Source organism: Patagioenas fasciata, chromosome Z (genome assembly GCF_037038585.1).
Source record: "Patagioenas fasciata isolate bPatFas1 chromosome Z, bPatFas1.hap1, whole genome shotgun sequence".
Taxonomy (NCBI): domain Eukaryota; kingdom Metazoa; phylum Chordata; class Aves; order Columbiformes; family Columbidae; genus Patagioenas; species Patagioenas fasciata.
The window spans coordinates 74,998,786-75,014,617 of NC_092560.1; the positions used below are offsets into that span (position 1 = coordinate 74,998,786).

Genomic DNA, 15,832 nt, shown 5'->3' on the forward strand with positions numbered 1-15,832 from the left:
GGAAGGGAGACCCCACCTTTCTCCTACCTTCACCCACCCTGGTCAGCCCCCAGGTAGGAAAGGCAGGGCAGAGCTGCTCAGCATCAGTGGTCCCCTTGCCATGAGGCCTGCGCCACAGCCGCTGGCCAGCAGCCAGACACTTTCTGCTCCCTCCTGGGGGACACAAGGGAGGGTTTGTATGCGACTGTAGAAGCACAGTCCCCACTGGGCTGGCCACAGTCCTGGCAGCTCCTGGAGGCCCCGGTTCCCCGCCTGCTGTGTCACAGGGACAGTGTGCCTCTGCAGCAAGGCCAGGGTGTGCAGCTTGTGTGGGATGAGGGATGGTGCTGAGAGAGGTAACGGGCTTTCCCGGCACCACTCGCCCACACTTCTCCCCTGCCAGGTGCCGGCTGGGCTTCGACATTGCTGCTCCCTGGTGCTGTAGCATGGGCTGTCCCCTACCACCTCACTGGTGGCCCTGAAGGCCCTGAAGGCCATGCCTCTGGCCCCTCACCATGGTTGGGTGCTACAGCTGGCTGGTGTGTCCTGCTCTTTCTGGTGGCATCCGTGGTGGGCCATGCGAAGGCTTGGCAAGTCACCTGGAAGGCTTGGTGTGCCCTGGAAAAACCCCATCAGATGGTGTTTCTGGTGGGGCAGGCATATGGGGCAGCAGTGGGCTGGGGCATGCAGCAGGAAGCGCAAGATTGTGGGAACACCTTGCTGGGGAGCTACAGGGACATGTACTGCAACTTCACCCTGAAGGTCATACATGGCATCTGAGCAGTGCCAACCCCACTATGTTCTCAAGATGGATGACAACTGTGTCTACATGGACTGCTTGCCCACCTTGCAGGCTGGGAATGACCTGGAGTGGACCAGCCTCTACATGAGGTCTTTCTTTTCCTGGGAGAAGTGGTAGGTCACCTGCCAGCCCTCCAGCAAGTGGCATGTGGCATGGTAAGACTACTGTCTTGATGTCTACCTGCCTTATGCCAGTGGCACTGGCTACATCAAGATATTCTGGAGGCAGCCAGCACATCCGTCCCATCCCAATGGAGGATGTGGCAGGGGTACGGGCAAGAGCCAGCAGCTGCTTTGCCAAGCACAACATGCCATGGCAAGTCTGCAACTACTGTTACCTGATGGTGATTCATGTCCTGTGCCCTGGGAGCAGGACAGGGCTCAGCACAGCATGCTGTGAGCCCCCACCTTGCCCTCTGGAAGGGATCTGATGAGGAGCTGGTATCGAGGGACCATAGTCACAGCAAGCACTGCCTCCCCAGCCCGAGCGCTGCTGAGCATCACCCACCCCAGCCCCTTCCCTTGCAGAGGGATGCAGCCTGTGCCCCAGTTGGGCTCTCTGCCCTCCAGAGTGCCAGCGGTAGCCCTGCTCACCTCCACAACATGACAGCATGTCCTCCAGGCTGTGGGCTTGCCAGCCCCACGTGCAGCTGTTGGGGAGTGGGCAGAGGCAGAGAAAGTACATCTACCCCATGGTATGTGGCCTGGGAGTTTCTCGGAGGCTGTAAATAGCTGAGTTCCCCTTCTGCTCATCTCGAAAGTGAGAAGGGGAACACCCCCCAGAAAGGGGGAAAGAATTGCTTGATTATTGTCACTGCTAGAAAAAGCTATTTTTAATGTTATGAAAATGTCTCTCTTCTATAAACTTTCAAAATATCTGGGGACTCTGCTATAAAGACTTGTGCCGTGGCTGTCACCTCCGGGGCCCGAGGTGGTGGCACTCATGGTGGGGTGCAACTGGTGGCAGGGAATACCTGAGGGTCCTCCTTGCGATTCACGGAGGTTAAGGGAGCACCAGGGGAACAGGGCACCCCGAGGCCACCCTCATAAAGGGGCATGTGGGGGATGTAGTGGCCAAGGGCCCCAGGGTGGGTCTGCGGCCGGAGCAGGAGCTGGTGCAGGGTCTCACCCACCTGCACCAGGCTGTGGGAGAGGAAGTGGAGGTGGGAGACAGTGTCGCTGGCCAGGCTCTCCAGCAGCGCCTGCTGCTGCCGTGATGTCTGGAGGATCTGCACCAGCAGCTGCTGGACACTCTGGAGCAAGCCAGCCACGCCAGAGCCTGCAATGAGAGCGGTCTGGTTGCAGCAAACTCTCACCACAGCTCCAAGAGCCCACTGTGAGGCTGCCGGGATGCTGCTGGGAGGACCCACCCTGCAGGCTTATGTCTGATGCCTCTTCACCCACTGCTGGCTGCTCGCTCGTAGCAGCTGTCCCAGGGGAGCTCAGGGGTGTGATGACCACTGGCAGCACTTGGTTTCCTCTCCCCATCCCTGGAGACGTCTCACCAGGAAAACCTAACACAATGGTTTGGCATGGAGGGAGCAACCAGAATGCTGGAGCCACCCAAACCCTAGGAGGGCACTGCCTGCAGGAGCCCCTGCCCTCTGGCCCCACAAGCAGGACAGGACAAAACAGAGGTGAAGCCTGGAGCAGGGGAACTTGCTCAAAACCACAGACACTTACCAGCCTTTTGCTCAGCTCTTTCCTGCTTCAGGGCAGTGTGACAGCCTGGAAAAGAAGCAGACACAGCCTGTGAGCTGCAGCTACCTCCTACTTAGGGGTACACAAGCACCATGGCCTGCACATGATTACTCACCCAGGAGGGGAAGGGTAGGGAAGCAGTGACTGGTGTCTACAATGAGAACCATATCAGACCCTGCTCGAGGGGCTAAGGGGGTTTACTGGGCTGAGCAGGGTAAGGAAAGCCTTACGTGGCACAGCGGAGGGAGTGGGTGGCACTCCAGTGATGTGGTCCCCACCAGCTGTTGGGAGAGAGCAGAGAGGAGAGACGCACTGTTTGACAAGATCTGCTGGGGAATCACCACCAGCCCAGGGTCTGCCCAGCTTGCCCCAGCCAGCCCCGCAGCCCGACATGCCCTAGCCACAGCTCCACAGCACCGTGCAGGACCCCAAAGCGTTTCACGAGCTAGATACAAAAGCATGAGTCACTCACCCACCACTGCAATGCAGCCACCTCTGGGCTGGAAGGCAGCAGTGGCGTAGCAGCGTGCAGCAACACTACACAACAGATTAGGACTGGAAGTGAAGGAGAATCCCACATCCACTTGAAACTGCTGGGGAATTTACGGAGTGATGGATGCTGGCTGGGGTGCCCATGCAAATCACACCCCGGGATGTATCAACTCAGTGCCAAATCCCTGGGAGTGCACACAGTGAAGGGAATTCAGGATCTGTCCCTGGGTGGGCTGCAGGGCAGGGGAGCTGCATCTCTGGCCCTCACACCCAGTCCTAACTCATTTGAAGCTTTATGGTTTTACTGGGGAAGGGCGAAGCCAGAACCTGCTGAAGGAAGGGGAGTCACATGCCTTGCAGTGCTGCATTGCCACAAGAGCCTCCTGGGCTGGATCAGGGCCACCATCCTTTAAAACCCTAGAGCCTCACAACGTGCCATGGGGCAGCCAGCAGCCTTGCCATAGCCTCAGGCTGGGTCAGAGCTGGGGACCCCCTCCTGCTCCATCCCAGTTCCCTCATGCTCTTGGGCTGGGTTGAAGCCGAAGCCTCTGGAGACAGAAGTCCCAATACCCCCATCGGTGATCATCCCTGCTGAAGGACTTCTGATGGGCTTCCTGGCTTTCTAAGTCCTCCATTCCAATCATGCTGGCATGTGTTTGGGCTGGAGCCGTGGCCGTGCAGCTGGTGCAGCGGGGCAGACCGGTACTTACGGCTCTCTGGCTCATCCTTCGCACACTGCAGTAGCGGGGACAGCATGTCTCGGGTGTCCACACCAACATCGTGCTCTGCAGAAGGAGAGTGAAGAGGTGCAGAAAAGAGCTTCAGTAACTGGAAGATGAGGGGTGCCTGCCATCCCACAACCAAGACAAACCCCACCTCAGCTGCCTGAGTTCACAGGTACCTGCTGGCTCTGGTGAGGATGAAGAGGGGGTGGCAAGGGCTGATCTGCGCTGTCTTGCGGGCAGCTTCACCAAGTCTAGAGGAAGAGAAACAACAGACCCTGGGTAGCCATACAGCACCAGCGCTCCCCAGTATTCCAGGTGTAGCCTCCCCACCCAGCCCACCTGTCCATTCCCGAGAACTCACCTGGCATCCTCCGCTCACCGAAGACAGGCCGCCCAGCCGCCTTCCAGATGCTCTTCATGGCTCGGTAGTGCGGAGGCAGCTGGGGTGAGTGGTGTCCTGCCCTCCGGCGTGTCTCCCGCTCCGAGTGGAAAGCCTGCTTGAGCGCCTTCCACTTGGAGCGGCACTGGGCCACGCTGCGCACGTAGCCGGCCATCGCCAGCCCCTGGGAAATCTCGCGCCACAGCGCCTCGTTGGGTCGCGATGTGGAGGCCATGAGCAGGGTGGCCTCCCCCGAGTCCTCCACCAGCGCCAGGAGGCTGCTCACCTCCGCCTGCGTCCAGGCTCGCCCGCGGGGCATGCTGCTGGGAGCGAGGGTGGGTACCGGGGGAAAAGCTCGGCCTCGGGCCGGTGGTGAGGCTGGGATAGGCAGGGCTCAGCCCCGGGGCTCGGCCGTCCACTCCCGAGGGCGCACCGGGAGTCTGCCGTGTCGGGAGCTGCACCGGGAACCTCCCAGGAAGACACGGGCGCTACACCGGGAGGCGCACCGGTGGCCGCACCGGGGGCCACACCGGGGGCCACACCGGGGGCCGCACCGGGAGCTGCACCGGTGGTGGCGCCAGGAGCAGCACCGAGCGTTCCCGTACTGTCCCGGGCGGCGCACCGGGAGCTGCCGGGAGTCGCCGGGAGCCGCACGGAGCATGTGCAGCCTGGGGAGGAGCCGCTGGGAAACGTAGTCCTGGCCCCATCATATCCCATCCCTCCAACCCCGCCATCACCCGCCAGCCCGGCGGGGGGGTCGCTGTCTGCTCGCGGGCATCCCCGCCCCTGCCCGCACTGTGCGGCTGCAGGGGTTCGGGGTGCAGAAGGGAACCGGGACAGGACCAGCCCTGGGGCGACTGGGGGATTCTGCCTCCTAATCCCGAGGGCACAGCAGCCTGCGGCGTTCGAGGAAAAGTAGGAGCACCCCAGCACCCTGGCCGCTCAGGGCTGAGATGCAGCCGCAGCTGTGTGCAAAAACGGTAGCAGAAACCACATCTGAGCAAACACCTTGTGGCCTTGCTGCTTTGAGAGCGTGGAGCCTGGGGGTGCAGACAGGGCCCCATGTCCAGCTCCCCAGGGATGCCCATGTCCCCTACACAGTTCCTAGTACAGATCTGCTGAGCACTGGGGGATCAGGGCAGGAAAAGCCACCCTCTGTGTGGCTGCCCAGCCCAGCCCTGGCCCCATGTCTGAGCTAGCAGCCATCACCATCGCTCACTGCCCCAAAACCAGGGGTGTAGGGTTCCCTCATGCCAAGAATGCCTGGGTGCCAGCCTTGCTAGGGTTCCCCCTCACCCTGGTCACTGGCAGTGCCATGAACCCCCAGGGTTGTGGCCCAGGTGGTGTCTCTGGGGACCCCAAAAGGAAGTGACACTTTCCATTTCACATGACACCCAGCTGCCAAAGGGGGCTGGGAAGGGGTTGCCGCTTCTCCTGTGGGGCGCAGAACGAGACACTGTGGGAGGGATGGATGAGGGAGTCACATATGTCGGTCTGCACTTGCCCCCCACACCAGGTAATGGTGTGCTACTCCCTGCTGTTGGCACCCCAGCTCTCCTGGGGGTCTCCTGCCCTCCTGAAATCCCTTGACCTCTGCAGGGCCATTCCTCCAGCCTTGCTTCCCTGGTTTGCTTCTTTCGGGTGTCCTCTTCCAAACACCTCCTCTCCAGCCCTGTTTCAGACTGCTCTCGGGGTGCAAGGCAAGACAGGCTCAAGGGCACCCCAGTGCCACAGCACAACACACACAGTCTCTCACCTTCCCTGGTCTCCCCAATGCTTGCCAAGTGCTGTCGGCTGGGAGGGTCAAGGTGCTGCAAACGAACTCTCCCTCAGATTTCCTGGGCTCCCCTATGGCCTTCTGAGACCCTACCCAGGTCTTGCAGACATTTGCTGGCTAGGGGGTCCCCACTACTCCCACCAAGCCCCCAGGGCCCACATTAACTCCCTTTCTCAGCTCCTCAGCAGCTGGTGCGGTTGCCCTGGTGCTGGGCAGCCCTCAGCCTGGCTCTCTTCTACCCCTTGCTCCTGCTGACACAAATCATCCTTGTTGGCTTGAGCTTTCACTGTGACTACCTGCTTGTGTCTGGACATCTCCAGCTGAGGTCTTGGGGTTGGTGTTGGCACCATGGGGCCTGTATACCTTCAAGAAGGAGCTGCAACTTGCCCATGGAGCTGAGCTCTCCTGCTTGTGGCTGAAGATGTTGTGGATTCTGGGGCAAGCGAGAAAATTGGTGAGGCAAGACCTCATGTGCATGGCTAGGAGAGGAAGGTGGGGGCACTGCGTGGGCTCAGGGAACGGCGCCGGCGCCGGAGCAGCCCACTCCATCACATGGCAACTAAGTGAAGACTGGAGGGAGAGCAGTGACACCGAAACTGAAAGGCAGAAGCACTTTCCCCGAAAGTATGTTGTGTGATGGGCTCCCAAACACAGCAAAAGCCACAAGGACCTTGGCAGGCTTGGCTTGCAGGTCACCTAAAGGGGGGAATGCCCTTAGCTGTAGCCGTGGGGGTGTCCCATGGGAGAGAGCACAGGGTGATACTGGGAGCAGGAACCCAGAGTTGGCAGGGACACTCCTGTGCCTTTCTTCTGTAGATTTAGCACAACAGACGAGCTGTACCCATGGTCCCTGGAACATGGAGGAGAGCTTCAGCTATGGGGGGCAGGCGCTTCCAGGTAAGAGACACCAATGGATTCCTGGGTGAGGTTTGGAGCCTGGCTGCTCCTTTCAAGAGGCAGGATCTGTCTCTACTCCAGAACACACCTCTACGCAAGTCTTCCTTCACCCTTGCTGCCTGTTCCCTGGCTCATGGCATGGAGAACTGCCCTAGTGCTGCCCCAGCATGGCCCAGTGTTGCCTGGGCACGCCACCAGTACCAGACTCATGGCTGTCATGAGCATCCACATGCCAGGTGGCATCAGGAGCTGCCTTTGCAAGTGGTATTTGTATCACCTCCCCAAACGTGGAACTCCCCTCCCTGACTCACCTGCCCAATGCCATCACCTTCACGCAACCAACCCACCTCCCCTGGGGCTCCCACTGAGGAGCTGGGGCTGGGATGTGGGATCTGGGCTCCAGGGTAAGGACAGATGGAGAGTCCTCTCCAAAGGGCAGCTGCAGGAGTGTGCTGCGTTGGCTGGCACCCTACCTGCCATTTGTCACCCTCCTGTCCCCTGGCCTGGGGGCTGGTGGCAGACCCTGCCAGCTGCCCCATCCCAGCTGCTCCTGCAGGCTGCATTTCTGGTGCACAGGGCGATGCCAGATCTGCACAGTTGGCTGGCTCTGGGATGCGGGGCAGTGCTGCTACTCATCCTCTGCCAAGAAGACCTGGGAGCAGAGCAGAGAGGACTGCTGCTCCAGAGGGGCACAGCTGGTCACCATTTGAGCCAACACCACGCCGGCGAGTGCACGCAGCCTGGCCTCTCCAACAACCCATGGGCTCTGGGCTGCTTTGGTGACCACCTCGAGGTCCCTTAGCAGCCATCACCAGCATCATCTCAACTTCAATGATGCTGTGCCTGTACTGTGCAGCCTTGACCACTAATCGTGTGGCTGGAGCTGAGTGTTCCCCTGGGGAGCTCATGTGTGTCCTCTCCTGAGCTAGGCTTTCCTGGTCTGCACAACCAACATGGAGGTCTTCCACGTGGGGCTGAAGTGGCATGGCTCCAGGTCTGACTGGAAGTGACTGGATAGCACCACACTGAAGGGGTGAGGTGATCAGCTTGTCCTCAGCCAGGACTGCTGAGGGTCCAGCACCAGGGCTGGGGAAGGTGATGGGGAGACAGGCAGCCCACAGGCATGCAGGGAAGCACTCTACGTTTTGGCCACGTGTTGTCTTCCCATGACTGCAGAGGCATTTTAGGGAAGAATGAAAAGTCCTCACCCTAGTGCCCGTATCTTGCCTGTGTGAGGGGTTGCAGGGATCCCCCAAAAGCAGGTTCGCAAACTTTGCCTGGTGCAGCTGGTGCCAAGCCCTGCCAGGAGGGATGTCTTGGTGCTACATGTATGCGTGATGGACCTGGGGGTGCTGTATGCGTGGTGGGGCTGGGGCTGCATGTCAAATAGGCAGGGGTAGGGTCTATGGGGGAACAAATCATGTACTCTAATTGGGAGGAGGGTGGCAGGGGACAGTGGTCCATGGAGATGGAGAGCTTTACCCCTACAGCATCTCTCTGCAGCCTCTGGTCCCTAGCTGGAGGGGCTTCTGATGGGACAGCCCCAGTCCTCCCTGCCCATCCCATCTCAGCCTACTCTCTCCCTGCAGGTGCTTCCCAATCCAGCACTCTACCAGGCACTTCCTTCCCTGCGGGAGGGTGTCAGGCTCGGGGCTGTTAGGGGGTCTGTGCGGGGATGGCCTCGGCTGGATCTGTGAGCAGAGAGCAGCCACCCTGCAGTGGCTCCCATCCTCGTCCCCTGCCTTCCTCTGGGGAAACACCACCTACACCTGTGTGGTGCCCTGATGACTGTGGGGACCTCTAGCCTGTCCCACTGCCCTATTCCCTGCCCACCCTGGTGCATGGTCATCTCTGGGTGCTGTTGCCTCTTTACTCAGACCTCTTTACTCCCCTGGATTGCTGCACATTGCCAATAAACTCTGAAACTTGCATGCTGTGCCTGGTTTTGAGGGATGAGGGTGGTGGTATGGAACTGCATTCTCCAGCTCCCTGACTCTGTCACGTCACTGTCCCATAGGAAATGGCAGCTGCTGCACACTGAAGAACGTGGCTGGAAACCAGCACCAACCCAAGCTTCCTCATGGCTTGGTGACAGTGCGGAGCAGCTCTTGTGCAGACTGGAGCAGGTTCCACCCAGAGGTCTGGCCTTTCTGACCTTGGTGGCTGCCCAGGGTTTATACTTCTTGGGAAAGACAGCTGAGAGGTGACGCTTTGCCAGCCCTGTCCCATGAAGGGCTCGGGCTGGGCAGCAGCTTCTTGCAACCCGAGGAGGTGGATACAGGGTGTGCAGGATGGAGCTTGTTCATGCCCCGCCCTCCTATCCAAAGAGAGAGTGGCCTCAGAAATAAACCCACTTTTTGCAAATAAAGCAACTACTTCTGCTTTTCTGCATATGAAAAAGTGGCTCCACCCCATGTAGTCATATACACAGTTTGTCATCCAACTGTGGCAGAGCAGGACAGGACTGAGTCTCTGGACTGCTGCCACGCAGAGCACAGCGCCCACCTGCATGGACCAGAGTGTGGTCTACGCCGATCTGAAATTTGCAGTGGCCCCCACCTGCCCCACAGCACCTGATGAGGATGACAGCCCCTATGAGAACATGCCTCTGGGGACGGTGGCCCCAGCACCCAGCCCAGGTGAGAGCCTGGCCACAGCAGCGGGCCCAGGGCTGCCCTGGCAGGGAGGGATGGTGGGGGATGCCTGTGGGACCATGGGGTGACACCGAGGGACTCTCATCTCTTGCAGGGCACTGGCCCCGGCGTTGGCGTGTCCCTGCAGGGCTGCTGGCAGCCAGCCTGCTGCTGCTGCTGGTGGCCACCGTTGCTCTGGGGACTTGCTGTGAGTGTGGGCAAGGGCCGTGGTGCAGCCAGGGAGCGGGGGCACTGGAAGCAGTATGGGGTTGGGTGAGGGCCGGGCTGCTGGAGGGGTTGTTGAGGTCAGGGGATGCTGGGGCTGGTGGTTCTTGCCTGGCTGTCGTGAGCTGCCTTCATTTGCCTGTATCTGCTTGCATTTCCTGCACTGCCCACCACTGCCTTCCCCTGCCTCCCAGTGCCTCCCAATGCCATCCCACTGCCTCCCAGTGCCTTCCCACTGCCTTCCCCTGCCCCCCACTGCCTCCCAGTGCCTCCCAGTGCCTCCCAGTGCCTCCCAATGCCTTCCCACTGCCTTCCATTGCTTCCCGGTGCCTCCCAATGTTTCCCACTGCCTTCCATTGTCTCTCAGTGCCTCCCATTACCTCTCACTGCCTGTTCACTGCTTCCCCATCACGTCCCACTGCCTTCCCCTTCCTTCCCATTGCCTTTCTCTTACTTCCCACACACCTTCCCACCCCTTGCTATCATGGGGCTTCCTTTCCCTGAGCTGCCTCCATCTGCCTTCATCCGCTTGCACTGCCTGCACTGCCCACCACTGCCTTCCACTGCCTCTCAGTGCCTCTCACTGTCTTCCCACTGTTTCCCCATTGCTTCTGTTGACTCCCAGTGCCTTCCATCATCTTCCCGCTGCCTCCCACTGCCTCCATCTGCTGGCATCTGATTCCCATTGCCATCCCATTGCCTTCCGGTGTCTCCCAGTGCCTCCCAATTTTCCCGCTGCCTTCTGTTGCCTCCCAGTGCCTCCCATTGTCTTTCCTCTGCTTCCCCATTGCTTCTACTACCTACCACTGCCTTCCATAGTCTTTGCACTGACTCCCACTGCCTCCATCTGCCTCCCATTGCCTTTCCATTGCGTCCCACTGGCTTCCCAATGTATTCCAGTACCTCCCACTTCCTTCCTGTTGCCTTCCCACTGTCTCTAACTGTCATCCCATTGTTTCTCATTGCCTTCCCTCTCTTGTCACCCTTGGGGTTTCCATTCCCTTCCCACTGGCACCCCCGGAACAGTCCCTGCCCACAAACAGACATTCTTATCTCATTCACCCTTGCAAGGGCCAAGCCCTGAGCAGTGTCAGTCCCGTCTCCCCTGCCTGGGCTGTCCCGTCCCTGTGCCCCAGCTCACCCAGCCTGTCCCCAGACTGGCAGGTGACCCGCAGGCTGCAGGACACCTCCCAGGAGCACGCGGCCGAGCAGGGCCGCCTCTCGCAGGAGGTGAGTGCGCGGGAGCAGAGCCTGGAGCAGATGGGGCTGGAGCTGGCGTGGGCCAGAGCGGAGCTGCAGCAAGCGTGGTGGGAGTGCAACAGCAGCCAGCTGGAGCTGGAGAGCCTGAACAGCGAGCTGGGGCACACCAGGCAGGAGCTGGCTGTGCTGCAGAAGGAGATGCAGGAGGTGCAGGCGAAGCTCAACAACAGCGAGAGCACCGTGAGCAGCCTGCGTGCCTGTGTGAATACAGGTAGGGCTGTGGTGGGGAGGGACAGTGATGCTGCTGGGGGGATGTGGGGGCTGAGCATGGCCCCTTGAGCATCTCTAGGTGGGCCTAAGCTCTGTCCTTTCCCCCAGATTGCTGCCCCTCGGGCTGGGTGCTCTACAGGAGCAAGTGTCTCTTCATCTCAGTGGAGAGGAAGACATGGTGGAAGAGCCAGGAGCACTGCAGAAGCGAATTGGCTCAACTGCTGGTCCCAGGCAGCTGGTCACCATGGACGGTGCCGGTACCGAGCAGGGGGGCTGCAGCATTCCCAGAGGGTGGGGATGATGGTGGGGCTGGGCAGACCCCTGTGGATTCATCAGCAGAACATCTGCAGAAGTGCTGGGGTGTCACTGTGAGCCCCAGCTTCCCATCCGGGCAGGCTACAGTGGGGAACACAGACAGCCCTGGGGCTCCTGGGCAGCAGCTTTGTGCTGGGCAGGGGACACGTGGCTGACATCTTCTCTCCCCACAGCATTTTGTGCAGGCGAGTGGTGCCACGTACTGGATTGGAGAGTAAGTATCAAAATTGCAATAGTTAACCTGAGGGATGCTATGAGAACTCATACGCAAAGTAAGTTGTTCCATCCCAGCTACCTACACTGCGCCCACCTTCACCAGTCACAGGTAGAGGTGCTGGGCACTGCCTGGGTGTCTGTCCCAGCCACAGGACTGGTGCTTGGGCATGGACAGTGCTGTGGCCTTCCTGCCCAGATTAAGGGGCTCTGGGCCTGCAGCTGTGTGGGGGCCAACACTGGGCTGGCAGTGAGCTGGGAGCATGGTGGTGGCACCTCTCATGTGCTCTTTCCCTTCTAGGAAATCTCGGTACTCCTCCTGTATAATAACATTCTCTGGGAAGACAGAAATCTACCGCTGCTCTGGAAATTTACCATGGATCTGTGAGAAGCCCCCAAACCTGAGCAGCCCATCCAAGACCCGCTTTTCTTCTCCTGGCCAAGGGGTGAACTCTGATACCCTCTCTCCATCACAGGACTGAGGGACAGGAGCTGGGGGTGCACAACAAAGACACCCTGTCCCTCCTCTACAGCTACACCTCTGCGCACCATCACCTCAACCGCATTGCAAAGCTCAGGGGATATAGGTTGGGAAACAAGGTGTTTGCATTTGTAAAGCAAGAGTTATTACGGAGACTGTACTTCTGTGTTCCAGACTCATGCCCACACCTCCATCCCCAGCCCCCACCCTACAGCCCCGACTTCTGTGACCCAGGATGGGGACACTGGTACTGAGCCCTGTTCGCCTTTGCTGCCTTCCACTGAGCCTGGTTTGGGAGGTGCTTCTTGCACCTTGCGAGGCTTCCTTGGCGAGTCCTTTGGTTTGACTGGCTGCCCCTCTCCTCTGTCACTGTCCTGTCCTTTCTCTTCCCTCCATCACCTGCCTTCAGCCACAGCCTTTCCCAGAGTCGAGCTTTCTTCTCTCAGTTGAAAAAGAGCTTTGATCCCAGTAAAAAGTTGGAGCATGTCCTCCTGGGCATGTGATGGTCCAGGCCTAAGGAGGACATGGTTTTGGATGGGGAAAGCCAGGCAGGGTTTGCCAAGGGCAAGCGATGCCTGTCTGATCTTCGTTCTTGCTGCTGTGAGGACACTGAGCTCTGTACAAGGGAAGAGGAATAGGGGACATTTATCATGAACCTTTGAGGTCTGGGGCCTGGTTTCCCATGGTCTCCTCGCTGGCAGAGTGGTGAGATGTGGCCATGTCGAGAGTTAGGATTGCGGGGTGACAATCAAACCCTGGCAGATGTATTGTTAACCTCCTCTTCCCCCCACTTCCCCCTTTTGCCCCTCCCTCTCCCCCCTTCCCACTCAGGACAGGCGATCGGGAGGGAAAGAAGGACAGAGAGAAGAGAGTTGGAAAAGTTAAAGATGTTTTACTAACGCTACTAATAAGAATAGAGAAAATCATACAAAATATACAAAACCAATCTTGTAAGTCTCAGCAACTGCAGAGCCAGCACCCAAAGTCCTGGATTAGACTCTGTAGCCAACCGGAGCTGGATTCAGTCTCTCACTAGGCCTCAGTTCGCAGGGACGACCAGCAAGGTCCTCTCCTAATGTCAGCCATGAGGAAAAAAGGGAAAGAGACAAAAGGGAAAAGGGCAAAAGGGACGAGATCCTCGTGATCTCCCACTTTTATATGAAGTATTCACGTGAATGGCATGTTATACACCGTTGGTCAGTCTCTCGGACATCAGTTTTCTCGTTGCCCCTCTTGCGAGATGTCCATCCGTGCTTATCAATAAGTTTGCATTCCATTGCTAGGTTTAACCAAAACATGTGTCGGGTTCTCCAGGAAAGTGCAGCTAATATGAAGGCTTAGCTGACAGGCAAATTCACTAAAAGAGAAACTTGTTTTTTAACAAAACCAGGACATTCCACCCCTTATAATATGACATTCACTGAATACTTAAACCTTATCAATACAATCTATCAATACAATCTAATTAATCACTACTACTATATATATATATACATATGTACATATATACACAGGAGTAATTAATCAGTGGACCATCCTTCGAAAAGTTCATCAAGTTCATTTTGTCACAACAGTCTCCCAGGGCAGGAAAAATCGTACAAGTGCATCTCATGACCACTGTTTGTGGGTTAAGGACACCAACTTCGAAGAAGGTGTCGGGCGCCACTCGAAGAAGCTAGCTCTAGTTTCATCACCATTGTCTTGATCTGAAAGACACTTAGTAAACATTGTTAGTGCGGCAATTCACATCATACAGTTCAGCATTGCATATTTTCACCTAAAATCAAATCCCCTTGAGGTACACACCGAACTTCTCCATCCTTAAGCATCACCCACCAGGTGCTGCCAGGTCCCTGGGCAAAAACAATCCCACGAATAGGTTTGCCTTTGCCTGAGGCAGGAGTAACCCAGACTGCCTTTCCTAAGATATTTTTCATGTGTACTACAGGGACTTTATCTCCTTCTACAGTCCGTAGAATTTCTGATTGGGCAGGCCCGGCTCGATTGGTTGATCCCCTAGTGTTGACCAACCAAGTGGCTTTTGCTAAATGTGAATCCCAGTTTTTAAAGGTTCCACCACCAAGTGCCTTTAGTGTAGTTTTTAACAAACCATTGTACCTTTCAATTTTCCCAGAGGCTGGTGCATGATATGGAATATGATATACCCACTCAATACCATGTTCTTTGGCCCAATTGTCTATAATACTGTTTTTGAAATGAGTACCATTGTCTGATTCAATTCTTTCTGGCGTACCGTGCCGCCAAAGGACTTGCTTCTCAAGGCCCAAGATAGTATTTCGGGCTGTAGCATGAGGTACGGCATATGTTTCCAACCGTCCAGTGGTTGCTTCCACCATTGTAAGTACATAACGCTTACCTTGACGTGTTTGTGGAAGTGTAATATAATCAATCTGCCAAGCTTCTCCATACTTATACTTTAACCATCGCCCCCCATACCATACAGGTTTTAACCGTTTCGCTTGTTTGATTTCGGCGCAAGTTTCACATTCATGAATAACCTGTGAAATAGTGTCCATAGTTAAATCCACTCCTCGATCACGAGCCCATTTGTATGTTGCATCTCTGCCTTGATGCCCTGAAGCATCATGGGCCCACCGAGCTAGGAACAGTTCACCTTTATGTTGCCAGTCCAAGTCCACCTCAGCTACTTTAATCTTAGCAGCTTGATCCGCTTGTTGGTTGTTTAGATGTTCCTCGGTGGCTCGACTTTTAGGCACATGAGCATCTACATGACGAACTTTCACAGGCAGGCTCTCTAGCCGAGCAGCAATGTCTTGCCACAGTGTGGCAGCCCAAATGGGTTTACCTCTGCGCTGCCAGTTGCTTTTCTTCCATTGCTGTAGCCACCCCCACAAGGCATTTGCTACCATCCATGAGTCAGTATAGAGATAAAGTATTGGCCACTTCTCTCGTTCAGCAATGTCCAAAGCCAGCTGGATGGCTTTCACTTCTGCAAACTGACTGGATTCACCTTGTCCTTCAGTGGCTTCTGTAACTTGTCGTGTGGGACTCCACACAGCAGCTTTCCACCTTCGATGTTTTCCTACAAGACGACAGGATCCATCTGTGAACAGTGCATACTGCTTATCAGTCTCTGAAAGCGTATTATATGGTGGTGCTTCTTCAGCACGTTTTACTTCCTCCTCATCTGGAGACATCCCAAAGTCTTTGCTTTCTGGCCAGTCTGTAATCACTTCTAATATCCCTGGACGGTTGGGACTTCCAATTCGAGCTCGTTGCGTGATCAGTGCAATCCATTTACTCCATGTAACTTCGGTTGCATGATGTGGAGAGGGAACCGTCCCTTTGAACATCCAGTTCAGCACCGGCAGTCGAGGTGCCAGGAGGAGCTGTGCTTCAGTGCCCATCACTTCTGAAGCAGCTCGAACTCCTTCATATGCTGCTAGTATATCCTTTTCAGTTGGAGTATAGTTGGCCTCAGATCCTTTGTATCCTTGACTCCAAAAACCTAAGGGTCGACCTCGGGTTTCTCCTGGTGCTTTCTGCCAGAGGCTCCAGGTAAGTCCATTATCTCCGGCTGCGGTGTAGAGCACATTTTTAACATCTAGTCCAGTTCGGACTGGTCCAAGGGCCACCGCATGAGTTATCTCACGCTTAATTTGTTCAAAGGCTTGTCGTTGTTCAGGGCCCCACTCAAATTGGTTCTTTTTACGAGTCGCTCGATAGAGAGGGCTCACAATGTGGCTGTAGTCAGGAATATGC

The 15,832-nt window shown here is 56.9% G+C and overlaps 2 protein-coding genes and 1 pseudogene across 5 annotated transcripts; 2 read left to right on the forward strand and 1 right to left on the reverse strand.

The window, feature by feature from the left end:
• Positions 1 to 1,595: 1,595 nt before the first annotated feature.
• On the reverse strand, positions 1,596 to 4,522 carry LOC136115172 (uncharacterized). 4 transcript variants are annotated; one of them, XM_065861109.2, is made up of 8 exons: positions 4,060 to 4,522; positions 3,875 to 3,949; positions 3,684 to 3,758; positions 2,712 to 2,762; positions 2,597 to 2,632; positions 2,464 to 2,508; positions 2,151 to 2,294; positions 1,596 to 2,059 (listed from the first exon to the last, which is right to left on the reverse strand). In XM_065861109.2, exons 1-8 carry the CDS (start codon positions 4,394 to 4,396, stop codon positions 1,722 to 1,724), a joined length of 1,101 nt encoding a protein of 366 aa, XP_065717181.1. In that variant the 5' UTR covers positions 4,397 to 4,522; the 3' UTR covers positions 1,596 to 1,721. The 4 variants fall into 4 exon arrangements, with proteins under 4 accessions (XP_065717181.1, XP_065717182.1, XP_065717184.1 ...); XM_065861110.2 differs by lacking the exon at positions 2,597 to 2,632; XM_065861112.2 differs by lacking the exon at positions 2,151 to 2,294.
• Positions 4,523 to 5,544: 1,022 nt separating this feature from the next.
• On the forward strand, positions 5,545 to 8,536 carry LOC136115431 (killer cell lectin-like receptor subfamily B member 1B allele B; annotated as a pseudogene).
• A 676-nt stretch (positions 8,537 to 9,212) lies between these two features.
• LOC136115432 (B-cell differentiation antigen CD72-like) lies at positions 9,213 to 12,369 on the forward strand. Its single transcript, XM_065861541.2, has 6 exons — positions 9,213 to 9,390; positions 9,500 to 9,592; positions 10,766 to 11,080; positions 11,188 to 11,336; positions 11,568 to 11,608; positions 11,909 to 12,369. Exons 1-6 carry the CDS (start codon positions 9,261 to 9,263, stop codon positions 12,087 to 12,089), a joined length of 909 nt encoding a protein of 302 aa, XP_065717613.1. The 5' UTR covers positions 9,213 to 9,260; the 3' UTR covers positions 12,090 to 12,369.
• Positions 12,370 to 15,832: the final 3,463 nt, after the last annotated feature.